Source organism: Pocillopora damicornis, chromosome 12, assembly GCF_964200805.1.
Source record: "Pocillopora damicornis chromosome 12, jaPocDami1.2, whole genome shotgun sequence".
Lineage (NCBI taxonomy): Eukaryota > Metazoa > Cnidaria > Anthozoa > Scleractinia > Pocilloporidae > Pocillopora > Pocillopora damicornis.
The window spans coordinates 20,411,435-20,429,507 of NC_142681.1; the positions used below are offsets into that span (position 1 = coordinate 20,411,435).

An 18,073-nucleotide genomic window follows, 5' to 3' on the forward strand; every position below is an offset into this window, starting at 1 on the left:
CAGTCGTCTCGATGTTTTCACTCAAAATGTACTTGTTTTATTAACTTGCTCGTTATTTGGTTCTGTGGTGGCAGAAAAGCCAACTAGGTCAGGTGTTGATACTTGCCAAGGCAGTCTCGATTTTTCACTCAAAATGTGCTTGTTTTATTAACTTGTTCATTATTTGGTTCTGTGGTGACAGAAAAGCCAACTTGGTCAGGTGTGTTGGCGGTTTTTCTACCCGAGGTACCTATTACGTGAATTCTGTCTCCATGACAACGACAAAGCATGTTCTGTATACCCCTCCTAAACCCATCCATGTACCAAGTGTACAAAAGCGGGTCAGCAGCCGCGTTCAGTAGAATTAACAGAACAGTTATAATGTAAGTTGTGGAGCCGTAATAAAATCCTGGCGCGTGGAATATCAGTAAATACAAAACATAGTTCGGAGACCAACACACGGTGTGAACAACTGTTACAATGATGAGCATGACTGTCACGCGTTTGCGTGACTTGAGTCTTGCAAGTTGAACCGAGTTTGTAATCGCATCTTCGTTTCGCCACAGTTTGTAGATGATTCTTAAATACAACAGCGTCATCGTTACGATCGGAATCGCGCAATTGACGGTGAAAACAAATGCAACATGAGCTTGTGATGGATACCACTTTATCCATTTTTCCACGCAGAAATCTTCCTGTGGGTCGTACCCGATGGCAGATACACTTGGCCCTGTTAACACACATGCAAACCCCCATGACAACGCCATTATCCAAAGAACGCGTTTCTTGTCTAACCGGAACTTAGTCCTAAAAGGATGCACTATGGCGAAATAGCGCGCCGTCGCTATGGCGATAAGTAAGATCCCAGCCGCTGCAGCGCTCAGCCAGATGAACACACCACCAGTGATGAACTTGCATAAGTAGTTCCCGAATGTACCTATGATTGAGAAAAGAGAAACGTTACAATCAAATTAGTTATCTTGTAACGCTGCGCACTACGAGTCCCTCCATTCGGAGAAGTCCGTCGCGTGAGTCAGCAACAGAAAAAAAGAAAAAAAAATTGATATTGGCGAGATCTATCATCATTTGTATCTTACGCTTAAAATTTCTTTTAAAAGTTTTTATCACTAACCTGTTGGGTGCTTAAAAGCATGATGGAACACATGCCTAGGTAACATAAATACACCAATCACAACATCTGCTGCAGCAAGATTCACCAAGAGGAAATTCATGGGTTTCCTCATTTGCTTGGATCGATAAACAACCAAGCAAACAAACACATTGCCAACAATGTCGATCACTATTAGCAGTGAGAACAACGCTGACAGAAGCACCTCGTCTATGGAAACCATTCTAAAAGACAAAATCACATCATAGCGTTACATTCGAATCACGGGATCAAAAGAAACGAGGGCTCCATGGACGAACTGCAAGTAATTGTCACAAAGAAATGTATGGGTTGTGTTGCCTCCAAAAGTGTTTGACGTTATTCATTCAGAATTTGTCACGGCTTTTTCTTTCAGTCGCATTTCCATTGAGTTCTTTTGTTTTCACGTTCATTACTTTCATCGATATTCTGTTACTTTTTTTTTTGCATAATATTTCTTTGTTTATGTCATTCGTACGGAAGTTCTTTATCGTAAATTTTATTCACTGGGCTTTATCATTTAACTGTACTGGATCGTCTTCCTCGTTTAAAATTATCATTTAATATCGCCAGCCATTGCATAATATTGTCTGATTGTAGCCATTGTATGATACCGTATAATTGTAGTAACTTATTATTAGCGACCGCTTCGATTGTCCAGTCCACATCAATACTTCTGTTTGTCTCGTTTGTTGGAATATATTGTTGGAGAATGTTAAAGAGCGTGTTTTTAGACATGTTAGAGTAATTTCAGCCCTCATTAGCTGTTAATACCAAAGTGGGAATTATTTGAATGCTTGAAAATGAATATTTAGTGAGAAAAAACGACAGAACATTAAAAAACATGTATTTCAGGAAAGAAAAGTGAATGTTCACAAGTGTGCGTCTTAATGGGGAAAAAATGTAGTTCATTAACTTAGTATTTTACAGGTGTCGGCTGGGATTACTCGGCACACGATTTTAAGAGGCGCTCACTCAAACTACGTTGTAGAAGATTATTGGACGTGAAGAAGGAGCTATTCGGCACTCGCTCTCACGACGTAAATAGGTAAACTAACTTTTAATGAAGAACTGTACCATTCCGAGCTAGTACTCTAAGCCTGGATTGACTAAGCATTGTACAGTGTCATTAACAGTAACACTGAGCCACTCGGTAAATGTTTTGGAATTGAGAGACAGACTAGAAAAAGCGATGTAAGATTTGTATTTACACAGAAGACAAGGTGTGACCCGCACTACAACAAATACACTGAGAAAAATAGAAGTTCTCGGTTTCTTAAAAAAAATATATAATGTAAAGGGTCCTGGTAAATTGTTTCGTAGAACCGTTTGATGGTGTTTTTCATAAATAGACGCAAATTCATTGAAAATCGATAAGATTCTTGATTGAAATTGGTTGACAACGATATGGCGAAATGCAAATGCAGCAGATAGGACCAAGGAAAAATCAATACAAAGGAACTGCGGTCATGTACGTGTGAATCAAAATTATTTTTGAAATTCTTTTCGCTGCCATAGCCACAAAGGAACGCACATATACATATAATTCATAGACCCACCAGAAATTCAAAGCCTTCGCACGGCTATATATGGCACCGCTGTTGATTAGCCCGACGCGAACTTGAAAACATGCTAAGCTCTTTTTTAAGATCCGTAAATCACCTAGATATAACACCTCACCTTCACGAATCACATTAGAAATGGGTTTTCAATGTGCTGTCTCCTGTCTTCCAAAAATGAATTTTTCACTTATCTTCTTGTGATAGATTCAGTTTACTTACTGAAGTTTCCGCCAGCGATAGTAATTGCTTAAGGTTAACGCAGCAAATGGTTGAACAAACAACAAATTGTTTGCAAGGCAGAGGGTCCTCGAGTTTCCTAAAATCTGATTGGCTACCTAAATGTAATTGCAAAAGATACGTCCGCTGGTTTTGCTAAGTCGTTCGAAATTGTCAACGTATGACGTTAATCCAATTAAAAGCTGAAATTTAACTAAAAGTGGACTTTCTTTCGTTATTCAATATATCTTAACAAATAGAAATGCCAGACCAGTTGATAATCCATGTGTTTCTCTCCTTTTACCATCTCATATTATAGTAACTTTCATGTATATTCGAGTTTGTTCAAGGTACGCTGTAATTTTAATCTCTTGTCAGCCCTTGAGTTTCCGATGGCTTTGTTTTTTGCCAATCTACGTAAAGAACGAAATATCGAGAATTTGTCATTAACGTCATCTTGTATACATAAAGAAATAGTTTTTGGCTTGGAATTGTCACCTGTATTTCTGCTTCTTTCCTAGAGGGCAAGCCATGGAACGCGGTGCTTGATGGTTAGGTAACAGAATGTGCGCAATTCGATGCGCAGCCAGAATACCCTGCGAACAGTGCCATGCAAATTTGTCCCGCAACGGTAGCAAATTCCAGTTCTCTACGCAATCATGGACATGCAAAGACCAATCACATTAATTCCTGATCAGCTGGTATGGAACTCATTTCGGTGGTAAGAAGCGAGACCCTGGTGACGACTTTTGATCATATACATTTACAAAGCGGAATGTCCCTTCTTTCGAGCCATATAAATTGAGTGTGTTCATCGTATAGTCTTCGATACGTAAACTGAAGCACTTTAAAAAAAAAGGCGGGATTTAACGGATCAGAAATTAATTTTTGTTTTATCTTTTCGCTGGTTATCTACCACCATTAGTACGAAAAGGTATGTCATTTTTTTTCAACTGTCATAATTTTTTCGCTTGAAGGTCTTTTTTTTATCTCAGATTTCAATGTTTTTTTCGTTTTGTTTTTTTTTTTACCGTTCAAAGCAAAATACTGTAGGTATGGTTCATAAGAAATCATCTTAAAATCAATTCCAAGGAAATCTAGAATTTGTAATTCATTTATTAAGGAAAAATTCAAAATGAGACATTTCTTTCTATGGTGAGCTGTAAACATTCATACGAAAAATGGTCTTAAAAATGATTTTTCAAAATTTTTTTTCATAGTTAATGGCCCAGAACAATATGTTACATACGTGTTCATGGCGTTTAATTAAACACTGATATGTTATTTTTTACACCAAAGTAAATACATCATAAGAGTAGTCATGGCTAATCGATCGAAAACAACTGCAATTGCAAACAAAGAAACACTTTGAAAGTAAATCATATTATAGGAGAGACAATATCTGAACATAACATTTTTAAGGTTAGCAGTCATCTTAGATTTTCCTCAAAAGGAAGAGGTCTACGCATTACGTGAAGTTTGTTATTCTAATTTAAGTAGGTAGCAGCTTATGCTACCTTTTGTTTTTGTCGAGTAGATTGACAAAACTAAATTACATTCTTAGATCCAATTGGAGCGTGAACCCTATTGGCTCACGGACGTTTTACTGTTCAAACAGTCGTTACTGTCGTCAATATGTCAAGGCAGGTGATGATATGATTGGACTACCAAAAACAAACTACTCGGTCTCATTATTTTCAAGAAATTATTGAGTTGGCACTTGTCCAGTTTGCGGTCAAGTTATTTCGTAATTCTTCGTATCTTTTCAATAAAATTGGAAGAATTCAATAAATTGATGATTCAAATATGATATTTAAAAATATTTGTTACTTTGTTTTCTTTATCATTCTCATCAATTAGCTTACACGTATCAGGTAGTATATTATGCTATATGAAAAGGTTCGCTGAAGACTATGTCATAGATAGTTGTAAGATTGGATCCATGTCAGTATCTGAGCAACTGCGCACTTACCCCTCCCCTAACCCGGCAACAGTCGACTGATGACAAGTTAGGGTTAATGTTGGTTTAGGGGAGGGGTTGGTACGCAATTGCTCAGACACTGACTTCGATCCGTAACTTTTTACCTAAAACAGGTTTTCCTGTAATTTTTAAACACTTGTAGAGAAGTCCAAATATAATCATTTTTGAGCACTGAAACAAAAGCACGAAAAAAGCTGTCCACAGAAAGTTCCTCTGACCACCGAGGTAATATCATAGAAAATACTTTAAAATTGATAAAAAAATCTTTACATCAATACTCTTTGTTTTCTTTTTAAGAAACCCGTTATGAATGTCTCGGGAGCAACCAGTACAGACAGCAACAGTAACATCCTTCGCCTGGCGGAATCATTACGATCTCGAAGTTCATTGCAAGTTGTTCTGGAATCTTTGATCTACGGTTCTGTAATTGTATCTGGCTTTGTTGGAAATCTTCTAGTCCTTTACATTGTCTACAAATCGGCAAGGCTCCGAAATGTACCAGGACTGTTTATTGCTTCACTTGCCCTTTCAGATATCGCCATCATTGCCCATGCGACTCCACCATCTTTGTTATCACTTATCAAAGGGAATTGGGTCTCCACCTTTGCAGCCTGTCAATTTCAAGGTTTTATTGTCATAGTAACGGTAGCTGCCTCTTTGCAGACCATTGCTCTTATGTCCGTCGATCGATACTTCCGCGTCGTTCATCCGACAAAACATCGACTTTTCTTTACCATGCCACGCACACGGCTCATGGCCGCGTCAGTCTGGATCTTAGCATTGGCGTACCCAGTCCCTTATCTTGCCACTGACAAAATGTTTGTTTTTCATCCTGGAAAATTTTTCTGTTTTTTCGTAGAAGAGGAGTCTTTAGCAGCTGACACTATTTACGTCTGCATTTTTTACTCCATTGCCGTTCTCACTTATTGCTACATTAACGTTTACAGACATCTGAGACTGAACGCAAAGCGCGTTCAAGGTTGGCGCACGAATGAAGTGAAGCCCTCAACCTTGAACGAAAAACGCGTCCAAGGACGGTTCATGCAAGAAATCAAGACCTCAGCCGAAGATGTCAAATTGACACGAACGTTATTTGCCACTGTCCTTGGATATCTGGTTTGCTGGACTCCTGTTCTCATAATCGGTTTTGTGGAAAAGGGTGTTGGGGAATGGTTCCTTCCGCGTTGGGTCTACGTCATGTACAATGATTTTGGACTTTCGAGTTCTTCTCTAAACCCCATTATATATGGGGCCCTAAACCGAACATTTCGACGAGAATACAAAAAGATTCTCTGCTTTAGGAAGTCCTCGCTTAATCAAGATCAAAGCAACACTGAACAAACACCGATGGAAAGAAAAAAGTTCTTACAACAGAAATAAAAATAAATTCAACTCATTGTAAAAAGAAAATTTCGACCGAGATTCAAAAGGCTTAGCCTGGGGAAAATGACAGAAAAAAGTTGCTGTAAACAAGTTTCTTCCTACATAAGGTGTTAACGTGTGTGGCAAAGAAATATGTCTTAAAATGAGTGTATCAGATTACTTTAGGTTCAGTCACAAACATTGATAATGATAAAGAAGTAATGAAAGTAAATCTGCATACAAAACTTTTTTCAGAATTGATAGACACTTAAACGATTTTGAAAAAGTTTGACATGGACCTAACGAAGATTTAGCCCCACAAAGTCTCCAAACTTTATCAACTTTTGTATGCGGGTTGACGGCACGGAAAATTTAAGAAAGAAACTTTAATCTTAAAAAATTTCAATTTAATTGATGCTAACAAAAAAATTTTATAACTAACATAAGTCTCTTCTATTCCCTGTTGACAAAATTATCGAGCGCAACCAACCCGGATGATAAAATTTCTCTACCTGATATATGTGAGGGAGCCTGATAATGGTACTTTTTTTTCCTGAAAAATCTTTGGAATATCCTGCAATACTATAAAGAACAGTCAAGCTACAAGGCAGACGTGCCCTCGGATCATCCATTGGTCCGTCATCTAAGTCACGTGACCAGTGAAGCTAATAGCCAATTCTTATGATTTACGTCACAAGTTACATCCTCACGTGTCAATTATTATTTTTTCAAGCAGCAATTTTCAAGACAACTTACCATAAAACCAAATTACTTACAAGCGCTAAAGATTGAGTTCAACACATATTCTCTCAGATTTACTCTCTGTGGCAAATCAATACCGCTTGTATAAGCTTCACTAAAAACCACTTCTTTGCAAAAGAAGGATTTTATAAAGGGCAGATCTTCAACAGGTAAGTGAAATAAGGGTTCGTAATGGATTCTCCTAAATCGTTTAACCATATACGAAAATAAGACAAGAAAATAAACTTAAGACGATATTTTCCTGTGAAGTAGTTTAGTATTCTACTAAGATTAAGAATTGTTCAGTAATTGTTTAAATTTCTTTCAATGAATTTCTACCACAACCGCAGAAGCAATAGCGGCAAAAAGAGCTCGTAGGTTGTTTAATTTACAAGGTTCTCATCTTCATACTAGGTTTGGATTTTGTGTTGCGCAAACTTCATCGAAATTACTTAAGGAAGCTATTTGAAAATACGTAAGTTGTGGGAAAACGGACTGTAGTTAGAGTATGGAAGCAGTAATGACCGAAAAGAATCTCACTCGTTCATTGTTCTCAATTGCGAAAGATTCAAGATACTGGCGTAGCATTGAAAGGGAAAATTATTTTCCAGCAAGGCTGGGTTGAAAAAGACATTATATGCATTTTATGTGTGTTTTGAACATTTAATTCAAGTGCTTTTATGTTAGAGATTATTCAAAACTTGAAAGGCTAAAAAAATTGAAAAAACAATGTCCAGATATAACACAAGGTTATACAATGAGATAAACTTTTTTAAATAAGATAAGCAAGCTTTTCCCAAGAATAGTTGAAAGATATTCGCTACATATTCTCTTCCTAACACTATTCTGAAAGCCATTGTGAAAGGATAAATACAAGGTTGACAATTTCATGGTATTATTTACACGGCATTGCAATTTAAAATCGAACATTTCTTGAAATAAATTAAACGATAGAGACAGTTTCCGAGCATTTTATTTCAAAAGGAGAATCAAGAACGAAGCTGATCCACTGGGAATAAGTCAAAGCTTTGTTAGATTACTCATTTTAGTTTACGCAGGTGGTGATCTTAATTGTAGTAATTTTTTTGGGGGGTAAACTGATAAGAATAAGGCAGAGAGCTCAGTCAGGTAATTAAATTTCAGTCCCGCGGAAATCCTATTGGTTTATTGTTAATTTATTGTTTGAACAGGCTTAGATATAATAAGCGAGATAACAAACTGAAACCACAGAAACTTGGCATCCGCCGCATCATCAGTAAGCTATTTATTTCTACCAGTTACACATAACAGACGTTTAGCTGCAAAATGGCTTTAATTTTGCAAGTTCTGCTATGAAACTTTCGTTGCGTTTAACTAAGTACCTTTGTTGCTTTCATTTTTGTCGTCTCGATTCAAGCGAGGATATAATGGCTGAGCAAATGCAAATAAAGTGCAGAGTGACATATTAATAATATTCCCGCGAAGCAAAGCTCTGTTTCGCAGAAGATTCCGAGATCTGAAAAAGAAAATGAACTTGAAAGTCACCTTCATCTATCTGTCAAAGTATGCTAAAAATTATTTATCTTTGTTACTGCAGGAAAAAAGAAAAAAAAAAAAAGAATGAATGCCTCCGAGAAACCCTCCATAGAAAGACAAGCCCTTCATCTGGCAGATTCGTTTCGTCACCGGAGTACATTTCAGGTTATTGTAGAATCTTTGATCTATGCCTCCATTGCTGCGGTGGCATTCATTGGAAATCTAGTTGTTCTCTACATTGTGTACAAAATACCAAGACTTAGAAACGTTCCAGGGCTGTTTGTGGCATCCCTAGCCATTTCAGACATTGCCATGGCAACTTTTGGGGCTCCACCGTCTTTAGCATCACTTATTAGAGGGCGTTGGGTTTCGACTTTCGCAGTATGTCAATTTCAAGGATTTGTTGTCATAACAACGGTAGCTGCCTCTCTGCAGACCATGGCTCTTATGTCTGTCGATCGATACTTCCGCGTCGTTCATCCAATTAATCACCGGATATTCTTCACCATGTCTCGCGCACGGCTCATGTCCGCGTCAGTCTGGATCCTAGCTATAATGTACCCTGTCCCTTACCTTGCTTCTGGAAGGAAATACATTTTTCATCCGGGAAAGTTTTTCTGCTTCCACGAAGTAAAAATGTCTTTTGAATCATGTGTTATTTACATTTGTGTATGTGTCTCCCTGGCTACTCTCTCTTTTTGTTATTATAACGTCTTCAAACATCTTCGTTTGAATAGAAACCGAGCAAGAAATTTGCGAAAGGAATTTTCCAGCAGGCACGAAAAAGAACGAAGAGTCTCCGCAGAAGACATCAAAATGACCCAAACTTTATTCGTGACTGTTCTTGGATATTTAATTTGTTGGACACCTGTACTTATTATCGATTTTGTGGACATGGCTTCTGATGGCTGGTCCCTTCCTCGTAAGGTCTACGTCATGTATACCGATATCGGACTAATAAGTTCTTCCCTGAATCCTATTATATATGGTGCTTTAAATCGAACATTTCGACGCGAATACAAGAAGATTTTCTGCTTCAAAACTTTATCAAGAGTAAACGAAACTTCTTTCTTTGAGCAAACCAACACAGTCAATTTAGCTTTAGCTAAATAATGATCTAACGTGTTGAAAGACTGAAATATTTAACAGAACATTAAAGTTAATTCTTTGACTTCATAAAACTTCCGTCTGCACTATGATAGTACATACAAAAATTTTCCTTGCAAGAACCATCGTGCACGGATGTACTCCTGACGCTCTCTCAAGATCTACTAATCAATTCTCCTCACTGTCTGTCAACTATTTCTTAAAGTTTAGATCTGAGAAATTGCTGTTCAACTAAAGATTATTTCCTTGTTGATATTTTCCTTACTTCTCCTAACCTTCCCGCTCGAAAATGTATTGTTATTGTAAGGGAAATTCTCTTTTGGTCTCTCCTGTGAGTGACTTATAGGGATCACTCATTATCCATCGCTCGGGAAGGGGGGTGGGGCGAGGGAGTTTTGGGAGTAACATGGTTTTCAGGGAGGAACGGAGGGGAATCAGTCGTCGCCAACGGAGTCTAGGGGGGAAACTATAGAAAACTGACAGGCAATGAACTGCCAATGAGGGGGATCATAAAAATATTGCAGAGCCTTATAGGGGATTAGGTAAACTTTAACAGGACACAATCAAAATCCTCCGTGAATAGTGGATTACAGAATCAACGGCGTGTAATCTTAAATTGCGCTAACCTTTTTAAACTTTATTTTTTTCAACAAAACCACTGATTTATTTGTGCATGCTAATTGGAACTCCTTCAAAATTCGTAAAGTTAAACTGAGAGGAAGGGGGCAGATATTGAAAGCTTGATAGATTCTTTGTTACCACAGTAACACCGACGCTAAGACGCTTGCGCAGAGGCAGTAAGTAATTTCTATTTACTTTTGAATTGCGTCCCGCGACAGCGTTTGTTCAAATTATTTCTTTTCCTGTTCCAATGGGATTTTAGACAACTAAGACACCTGGACTAACAAATCACTTAATAGATCATTTTCAACGACATGCATTTGGTCCAAACGCCTCCGTCTACCCTTTCAACGCCTCGAGATACGGTCATCGAATCCGTTCCTGTTATGGCTCCAACTGCTGAGGGAAATCTCAAAATTATGAACATTCTGTGAGAAAAATTCTTGTTGCTTAATACTCATATTTGTTAAACTTTTGATAATGATCGAAGGACTTCTATTTTTATTGCCGCATTGTCTCGTATTCTGAAAATATTATAATTTGCTTTTATTTGAAACAGGGAGGCAAATTCTGAGGTGATGTGTTGTCGATTCAATCTCGAAGGCGGTTTACTGGCGGTTGGTTTAGCTAATGGAGTAACCAAGGTAAGACTAGTATTTACTCTTTTTTAATTTTCGAATTTGTCACCAATTTTTACTTTTCCCGAAACTAATATCTGCTCATATGTAGGTTAAATTGTTAACACTTCCACCTTTGCGAAAGGTACGTAACGAAAATGTTCAGTGTTTTATTTTTCGTACATTTTTCCACGTCTTAGGTGTATGCTCCTGACACAGGACATTGCGTCTATAGTCTCTCGGACCAAGACACTTTAAATGATCATTTACCAGTGACCTGTCTTCGTTGGAGACCAACACTGGAGGGTGATACTTATGGAAATATGTTACTCGCAACTTGTAAGTTGGTTAGGTGCAAACTTTATTTTTTAAGAAAGAGGGAACTTCTGCCGCATTTAACAGCTGTTGTAGTTTTAATTATACGATATTCATATGTTTAAGTTGACGTCTTAGAAAATTAGCGAAAGTTAAAACAATCAGGGTTTTAAGCTTGTGTTAATCCTACAAGTAATATGGTGCTACCATATTTATTGATAACCAGAGTGATAATTACACCGTATTTGTTTAGTCTGTCGATCTTTAATACTAAATTTTACCCGTATTCTTATGCAGATTTATGTATTATTTAAAAGTATTATCTTAAATGAAGATAAGTTGTACTTTGACACCACTAAGGCTCTGATTACAAGATTGTAAGATCTTGAAAGTTCCCAAAAGGGGGGCACTTTGAGAGAAAAAGCCTCATTTACCTCCTGCTGTAAAAGTTAGGGCAATTACAGTAATTGTTAAAATAAAAAAAGAAGGCCATAACACAAAGGCTTTCTACATGTCTAAGGTAAATATATAAACACCCTCTAGCTGTGTATTGTGGACATACCTGGGGCAGATGTTGATTTTTGCAGAATTGTATAAACTGTGTCAAAGGTGGCACCTCACCTCACATACATTCTAGTAGTCTGTGTTATGAAGGCTATTAGATGAAAAGTACCCACAGATTTAGGGTAGATTATGGGGAACAATCTGGCTGAGTGAAAGTGATTACATCTTTAAGCCTTCTGCCCATTTGCCCAAGTTAATGTTTGTAGCTTTGCAATTCCAGGTTCATTATTTGTGTGGCAATTTTCCCGATTCATTCACACCCACAAGGTTATTTTTCTTTCTTTTCCCTTTTAACGCTTGGCAAGACCTTGGTTAACAACCTCAAATAAGTTGGCTTGGTTCTTACAATACTGCAATGCTGGTCATCTCATGATGAATAGAAAAAACCCACAGAGTAATTAGTTACAATTTGACATGAAAAAACCTCCAACAAAGGCTTTGTAATGCATCCTTGGAACTTTCCCATCTTTTGATCAGACTGAGATTAGACTTCAGAGTAATACATAATAAATGCAGTATTTTACTAATAATAATGATTTTCTGACAGTAAATAGTTCTTCTCTATTGTAAGCATTTTTTTATTCATTTTTTTTTTTTGCTGTTATAACTGCAGATGCAGATGGTAAAGTCAAAATCTGGCATACATCAACAAGCACCTGTATGGTGACAGTAACAGAAGTTTCTAGGCAGATTTTAGCATGTGCTTACAGTCCTTCAGGAGATAGATTTGTCACAGCTGGATCAGATACAAAACTAAATGTTTATGATGAAAGAACTAGACAAATCATTTGTACCATGCAGCCAAGGTATATCAATTATTGCGGACATCATATTCTCTTCAATTTACCTGTCTTTCATTATTATCACTAATTTTAGGACAGTTATTAATGTTATCATTACTTTTATAACTACTAATTGTTATGTAACAAGTGAGACAACATTTCCACACCATGTAACACTTCACCTGGTCTAATTCTGAAGAATTGTTAAGAAGGTGTTAAGTTGATAATTCAGGATTAGCTAAGGTTGCTATGTTATGTTTATGTTAATAAGACACTTGGATTTTTTTTTTTTTGACAGCTCATCCCACCTAGTAATGGATGGCCACATGAGCCGAGTGTTCAGTGTACAGTATACACCTGGTCAAGATCATGAATTTCTCTCAGGAGGCTGGGATGATACAGTTCAGGTAATAAACGGAAGTTAACCTCACCCCCCATCCCTCTCCAAAAACATATTAGACAATCATGCAGGTCCTCCTTAAGAGAGATATAGTTTTAAATTTTTTAAGCTTTCAAGGTCATTTGATTGGGGTGTTGTGAATGACGAAAACTAATTTCCCAGGTTCGTTGAACTTTGATATAACCTGTATATTCAATTATTCTGGCTTAGGTTCCTCTGATATCAGTGGGACATGCTTAGGGTTATTTATAGGCCTGCCACAGGTGAATTTTTGTAAAACCAAACTATTGCTGTGGTAGGGTAGAACCTGGCTAAATCCAAGCCTAAAAGTATCATACAGTTTAGATGCATTTGTGCTGTTTCTTCTTTTTTCAGACTGTGATAACTTAATCCTGCTAATTAATGTCCACTTACTAGTTCAAATTGCCGTCCAATTAATGAAACATTGTACTCTCAAATATCAATGATGGCATTCAAAGGTATATTTTTTACTTATCATTTTTCTCTGCTTTTGTGGTTTTTAGTTTTGGGATACAAGAGTTGATAGCAAACATTCTGTGAGGTATAACTTAAAATTCATAACAATATAAATGCAACCCTGTGTTTTTAAGTTAATTCTATTTGTGATATCATGAAGAATTGTCAAATATTAATAATATATGATCATGGTATTCAGGAAAATATTTGGACCTCATATTTGTGGTGATGCACTAGACATTCAGTCACTGAGCATGTCAAGCACCAATCGGCAAATTCTCACCGGGTCATGGAGAAAAGACAAAACTCTTCAAATATGGGATCATGGCTCTGGGAAACTGATAAAAGATGTACCATCTGATTACAATGGAAGTATGGTATGTTCAAGAGATTTTCAGCACGCTGTAAAAGTTATAACCTTAATCATATACCATCCAAAATTCATCAAGATTCCTTGGTCTACTGATGATATTTGTAAAAGGTGGTTAAAACCCAAACTTTCATCAACTCTTCTGAGCAACATTTGACCTCTTTCCACCTAAGAACCATTTGTGAATTAGCATTACTTAAAAAAAAGATTTATGAACAGTTTGCCTGCAAGTGAACTCACAGACTCAGTTGGGGTCTCTGGTGAATAATTTTTTGTTGTTGGTTATTATATAGCTCTATTGTGTCCAGTGGCAAGGTCCTGACAGTATCATAGCAGGAGGGAGTGATAACAATATGATGAGATGCGTGGATCAAGGAACTTATCATGTAGGACATAGATGTGCTGTTATACTGTACATTCAGCTTCAGATATGTACTGTACTGGTTATTTTAGGTTATTTTATAGTCTCCTAGTAACTTGATGATATTAACAATCAACTGACTTTCCTTAACTATCTTAGCTTTGTGGTCAGATATTTAGAGTTTTGTATGTGGATAAAAATAAATCTTTGTATACATGTACAATCTCTATTTATGTAATAGTGCAAGGAAACTACATATTACGATTATGAGTGAGGCATGAAAAAGTTTGGTGACAGAGTTTCAGTCATAAAATAAGGTGTTGTCATGGGCAACCATTCCAAAAAAGCTGCATCACCAAACATCAAACATGAAAGCACATTGCCACTGCAAATGGGACAACAACACAATTTTAGCATCTAAACATGGTTGCCGAATTTCCGTCACACCTCACTCAATTAAAAAATCTTCGTAATACTGTGAATCCAGTATTGTCAATTGTAGTCATAAGTACTGAGACTTTTCTATTGTTTGCTTATCCACAGACTACTGGCCGGCTTGTAGATCTTCCACGTGCAGTTTACACGGTAGATTTTGAGAGACATTCCCATCATCCAATCATTGCTGCTGGAACTTCCAACTTTGTATATCTTGCAAAGAGGACATAAGTTGGTTCATCATTCCTAATTAATTCTTAAGCTATACTGGGAATTTTGTTCCATATGATCTAGACTTGAATGTGCTTGCAGTTTCTCCAGTGTACTCCCTTACATTGGCAAGCACATGGGTACCAGCATATGCTACTAAATCCTGTGTTCCCAGTTTATTGGAAACTTGCTTTAGATTTCTGCAATCAGCTATTCCTTTTAGGTCTGAAATCTGGCAACGGTTTGCAATTGGGAATGTTTTGTCAGCACACACAGCTCTAAACTGCTTAGTGGTCTTTTTACTATGTAGTTCAAATCTGAAATGGTTCTTAACGACAATCTCCATTAGCTGAGGGTCTCAATGGGGTGATGGCTTTTAAGGCTAATGGTTAAAATTTTGGCCAATATATGGCTAATGATAATGATACCTGTCACTAGAAATTTTTTTTTTTTGCAGTTGACTTTTTTTACAACTGATAATTAAAATATGTCAATTTTTATGCCAAACAGCTAATTGTTTTGGCCATTCTACCGCTAATGGTTGACTCCCTCTCAGCACATTTTTGATAAGCCCCAATTGTGAGCTTCTACAAGTTGTTGACTGTAAATAGTCCAAAGGTTTGTTTTTAATCATAAATATTAATATTGTTTATGGCAGATGATATATTTTTGATTGACCTTAAGTATTTCATAGTGAAAATACTTAGCTAGTTATCAAAAATTTTACCCAACTTGATTAAAAATTGTTTAATTAGTAAAGGAAGTATTTTTCTTTCCATTCAAGGATGTTATTCAGAAGAGCTAATTTTAACATTGTCTACGTGTACTGTTTGTAATACTTGTTCAAGAAGAGAGTTTTTATCACAGAATGTAAATCTTGTGAAACTGAAGCCCTATTCAAACCCACTTGCAACTGATGTGGGTCAGCTTGTTTAAACATTTCCCTGAATGAACAAAAAATAAATACAAAGTCATGTACATGCATAGAGGTGTGTACATAATTTATCAGATATTTTGTTTTGAGTTAGTACATATAATAATGATTGAATAAAACCAACAAGCATGATTCAAATTTCTCCTCTCTTACCAAAGATTAAACCAAAGAGGTCAGAAATTCAAAAATTTAAATCACTGATTTTTCACTTGCCAGTGAATGCAAACACTTACTAGAGCTTCTATTTAGTGGGGAAAATGCTCAGGCATTGGTCTGTCATTGAAACAGAACTGTTTATTTTTGTTAAGTGGGATGATTACCGCTTGGCACAGTACATAGCCATATAGGCTTATTCTGTTTCATGAAACAAAGAACCTCTTGAATGAACAATCAAATGAGTCAATGGTTGTTATCTTATCAACAAAACCAAGTCTTTATTTTTTCCTGAAATTAAGTTCTCCAACACAACTACATTGTAGATTAACTGACACAAAGCAATCTGTGATCATGGAACACAAAATAAAGGAACAGTGTAATGAATACAACAGTAACACCCAAATTAAACTTTTTCAGGCATGGAAATGACTTGAAAAATTGGAATGCAAATTGTTGGTTTTGCCAGATTATCTTAATGCAAATGGAACAAATGTAAAAGGAAATTGAATTCATTAATGAGAACAGAGAACTACTCAGTACCCATGCAGGCTCCATGAAAAAAATTTGAAGATATCTCAGTTGATCAGGTGCCAGTTGGGCATTGCTGAAAAGTCTAAAATCCTCCTTACCCCCCATTTCAGATAAATTGATGGTTCTTTTTTCAAGGTGACAATTGTTATGATTGTAAACACTCATGCACTTGGCTGAATGTGACAAAGTGCATAATGACTGTAACCTGGAACCTCACTTAGGGAATCATCACATGATCCCACTTGGGATGTTAACATGTCAGCCCAATCTGTGCATTGTTTATCTCCATGCATGAAAATGAAAAACTATGAAATATAGTATTCACATTTGTTGTGGCTCAGTCTGCATTTGGCCAAATGTCCCACAGATGTCAACTTTCTTCCAGAAGCGTACAAGCTAAGGGAAAAAGAAATCTGTGAAATCACGAGATCACTATTTCCTTCACCCAAATTCATCATCAATATAGACAGTCTGCACTAAATCATGGCTCCATTGTATGTGTCTAGAATCTACAGACAAGGTCATTTCTGTTATTTGTTGGTTCCTTTTTTTATATCGCTCCTGTCGTGACCTTGACACATCATACTTTCTCCATCTTTCTAATTGAAGCTGGCGTTTTGCTCTTCTTGCCTGCTTCTGTGCTGGAGTAGAGGGAGATGGCATGTCATACAGAGGACTGTTGGGAGGGGAGGGTGAGTTGTGGTCATTGTTGATTGCTATACGGGTACCTTCATCAGGAACACTTGAAAATTGCACATTTGAAATAGAGCTCAACTGCCCTAGCGTTTCCCACTTGAATCTCGACGATGATCCCTTGAAATTTTTAAGCTTAGTCTCTTTTTCATTACCGTCAAATTTCCTCTTAGGGCTTGTCTCTTTCAGACTTGCCTTGCAGGCGGAAGTGTAACTCACACGAGTTTGGCTCCTATTATTTTGTTTTTCTTTGTCTGAGCAAGTAGACAACGTATTTGGACGACATTCATACCTATCACATTTCTCCGAAGTAATTTGATTTTCTGTCATATCTAATGTCTCTCCTCGTTGCGTAAGCCAACTATTCTCCTTTACATCTCCTGAGGAATTCGTACAACAGTTACCGCTATGAATTTGTACTCTAATTCCATGTGAACCGACTGGAACAGCTAAATCATGCAACAAAACTCGTAAAGTTGGCCCATCACCGCGCAATTTGCTCCTTGTCGTCTCCACTTGTTCCTCTTCTAGATTGAGACAATGTAAAGACTCTCTTAGCTTCTCCAGCTTTAATCTGTTCCTAGTGACCATCTTGCCTCGGTTTCCTTTTCGTTTACTGACACCTCCGTTCATAGTGGCTCCTCTCATTTGTTAACGGATCTCTTGAAAAACCAGTGCTTTCCTCTTTCTTTACCTGGAAAAGAAGTATTTCGTCTTTTCCTCTTGTAAAACACACGTAGACAAGAGGTCTATTCAGAGTTGTCAAAGAAGCACTTTAAACCGCCATGTTCTTTTCAAAACAAACTCTTCCAAAGAGCCTGGAACGAGACAATTCTTGTTTCGGTCTATCCGCCCGAAGCGTCCCGTTTTCCTTCTCTCGTATCTCGTATCCCGTTTCTCGTATCCGTAACCCAGATACCTGGAGATTTTGGCTTTTACATGTTTGGGTCTGATGTACGAGGTTAGTAACTTACTGACAGTAAAAAAATTCCTCAGA

At 37.1% G+C, this 18,073-nt stretch overlaps 5 protein-coding genes across 5 annotated transcripts; 3 read left to right on the plus strand and 2 right to left on the minus strand.

Annotated features, from left to right (window-relative positions):
* Positions 1-35: 35 nt before the first annotated feature.
* Positions 36-2,931, minus strand: LOC113669530 (QRFP-like peptide receptor). The gene is made up of 3 exons (XM_027185582.2): positions 2,807-2,931; positions 1,112-1,332; positions 36-916 (listed from the first exon to the last, which is right to left on the minus strand). The coding sequence occupies exons 2-3, from the start codon at positions 1,329-1,331 to the stop codon at positions 129-131; spliced, it is 1,008 nt and encodes a 335-aa protein (XP_027041383.2). The 5' UTR covers position 1,332; positions 2,807-2,931; the 3' UTR covers positions 36-128.
* A 345-nt stretch (positions 2,932-3,276) lies between these two features.
* Positions 3,277-6,485, plus strand: LOC113669547 (melatonin receptor type 1A). The gene has a single exon (XM_027185601.2). The coding sequence runs from the start codon at positions 5,192-5,194 to the stop codon at positions 6,263-6,265; it is 1,074 nt and encodes a 357-aa protein (XP_027041402.2). The 5' UTR covers positions 3,277-5,191; the 3' UTR covers positions 6,266-6,485.
* Positions 6,486-6,962: 477 nt separating this feature from the next.
* Positions 6,963-9,851, plus strand: LOC113669537 (neuromedin-K receptor-like). The gene is made up of 2 exons (XM_027185589.2): positions 6,963-7,158; positions 8,565-9,851. Exon 2 carries the CDS (start codon positions 8,588-8,590, stop codon positions 9,614-9,616), a length of 1,029 nt encoding a protein of 342 aa, XP_027041390.2. The 5' UTR covers positions 6,963-7,158; positions 8,565-8,587; the 3' UTR covers positions 9,617-9,851.
* Positions 9,852-10,164: 313 nt separating this feature from the next.
* LOC113669521 (uncharacterized) lies at positions 10,165-15,828 on the plus strand. Its single transcript, XM_027185570.2, has 9 exons — positions 10,165-10,661; positions 10,791-10,875; positions 11,049-11,187; positions 12,341-12,533; positions 12,808-12,916; positions 13,434-13,471; positions 13,586-13,763; positions 14,050-14,142; positions 14,661-15,828. The coding sequence occupies exons 1-9, from the start codon at positions 10,546-10,548 to the stop codon at positions 14,781-14,783; spliced, it is 1,074 nt and encodes a 357-aa protein (XP_027041371.2). The 5' UTR covers positions 10,165-10,545; the 3' UTR covers positions 14,784-15,828.
* A 277-nt stretch (positions 15,829-16,105) lies between these two features.
* Positions 16,106-17,889, minus strand: LOC149036930 (uncharacterized). The gene has a single exon (XM_089190462.1). The coding sequence runs from the start codon at positions 17,722-17,724 to the stop codon at positions 16,825-16,827; it is 900 nt and encodes a 299-aa protein (XP_089046588.1). The 5' UTR covers positions 17,725-17,889; the 3' UTR covers positions 16,106-16,824.
* Between the last annotated feature and the right edge of the window lie 184 nt (positions 17,890-18,073).

Bases quoted from the DNA above. Each gene is read 5' to 3' on its own strand.
- LOC113669530 (XM_027185582.2), bottom strand. From the start codon at position 1,331: ATGGTTTCCATAGACGAGGTGCTTCTGTCAGCGTTGTTCTCACTGCTA. The intron at 917-1,111 runs GTTAGTGATAAA...TCTCAATCATAG, and splicing joins TGCTTTTAAGCACCCAACAG to GTACATTCGGGAACTACTTA.
- LOC113669547 (XM_027185601.2), top strand. From the start codon at position 5,192: ATGAATGTCTCGGGAGCAACCAGTACAGACAGCAACAGTAACATCCTT.
- LOC113669537 (XM_027185589.2), top strand. From the start codon at position 8,588: ATGAATGCCTCCGAGAAACCCTCCATAGAAAGACAAGCCCTTCATCTG.
- LOC113669521 (XM_027185570.2), top strand. From the start codon at position 10,546: ATGCATTTGGTCCAAACGCCTCCGTCTACCCTTTCAACGCCTCGAGAT. The intron at 13,764-14,049 runs GTATGTTCAAGA...GTTATTATATAG, and splicing joins CTGATTACAATGGAAGTATG to CTCTATTGTGTCCAGTGGCA. The intron at 14,143-14,660 runs GTAGGACATAGA...GCTTATCCACAG, and splicing joins TGGATCAAGGAACTTATCAT to ACTACTGGCCGGCTTGTAGA.
- LOC149036930 (XM_089190462.1), bottom strand. From the start codon at position 17,724: ATGAGAGGAGCCACTATGAACGGAGGTGTCAGTAAACGAAAAGGAAAC.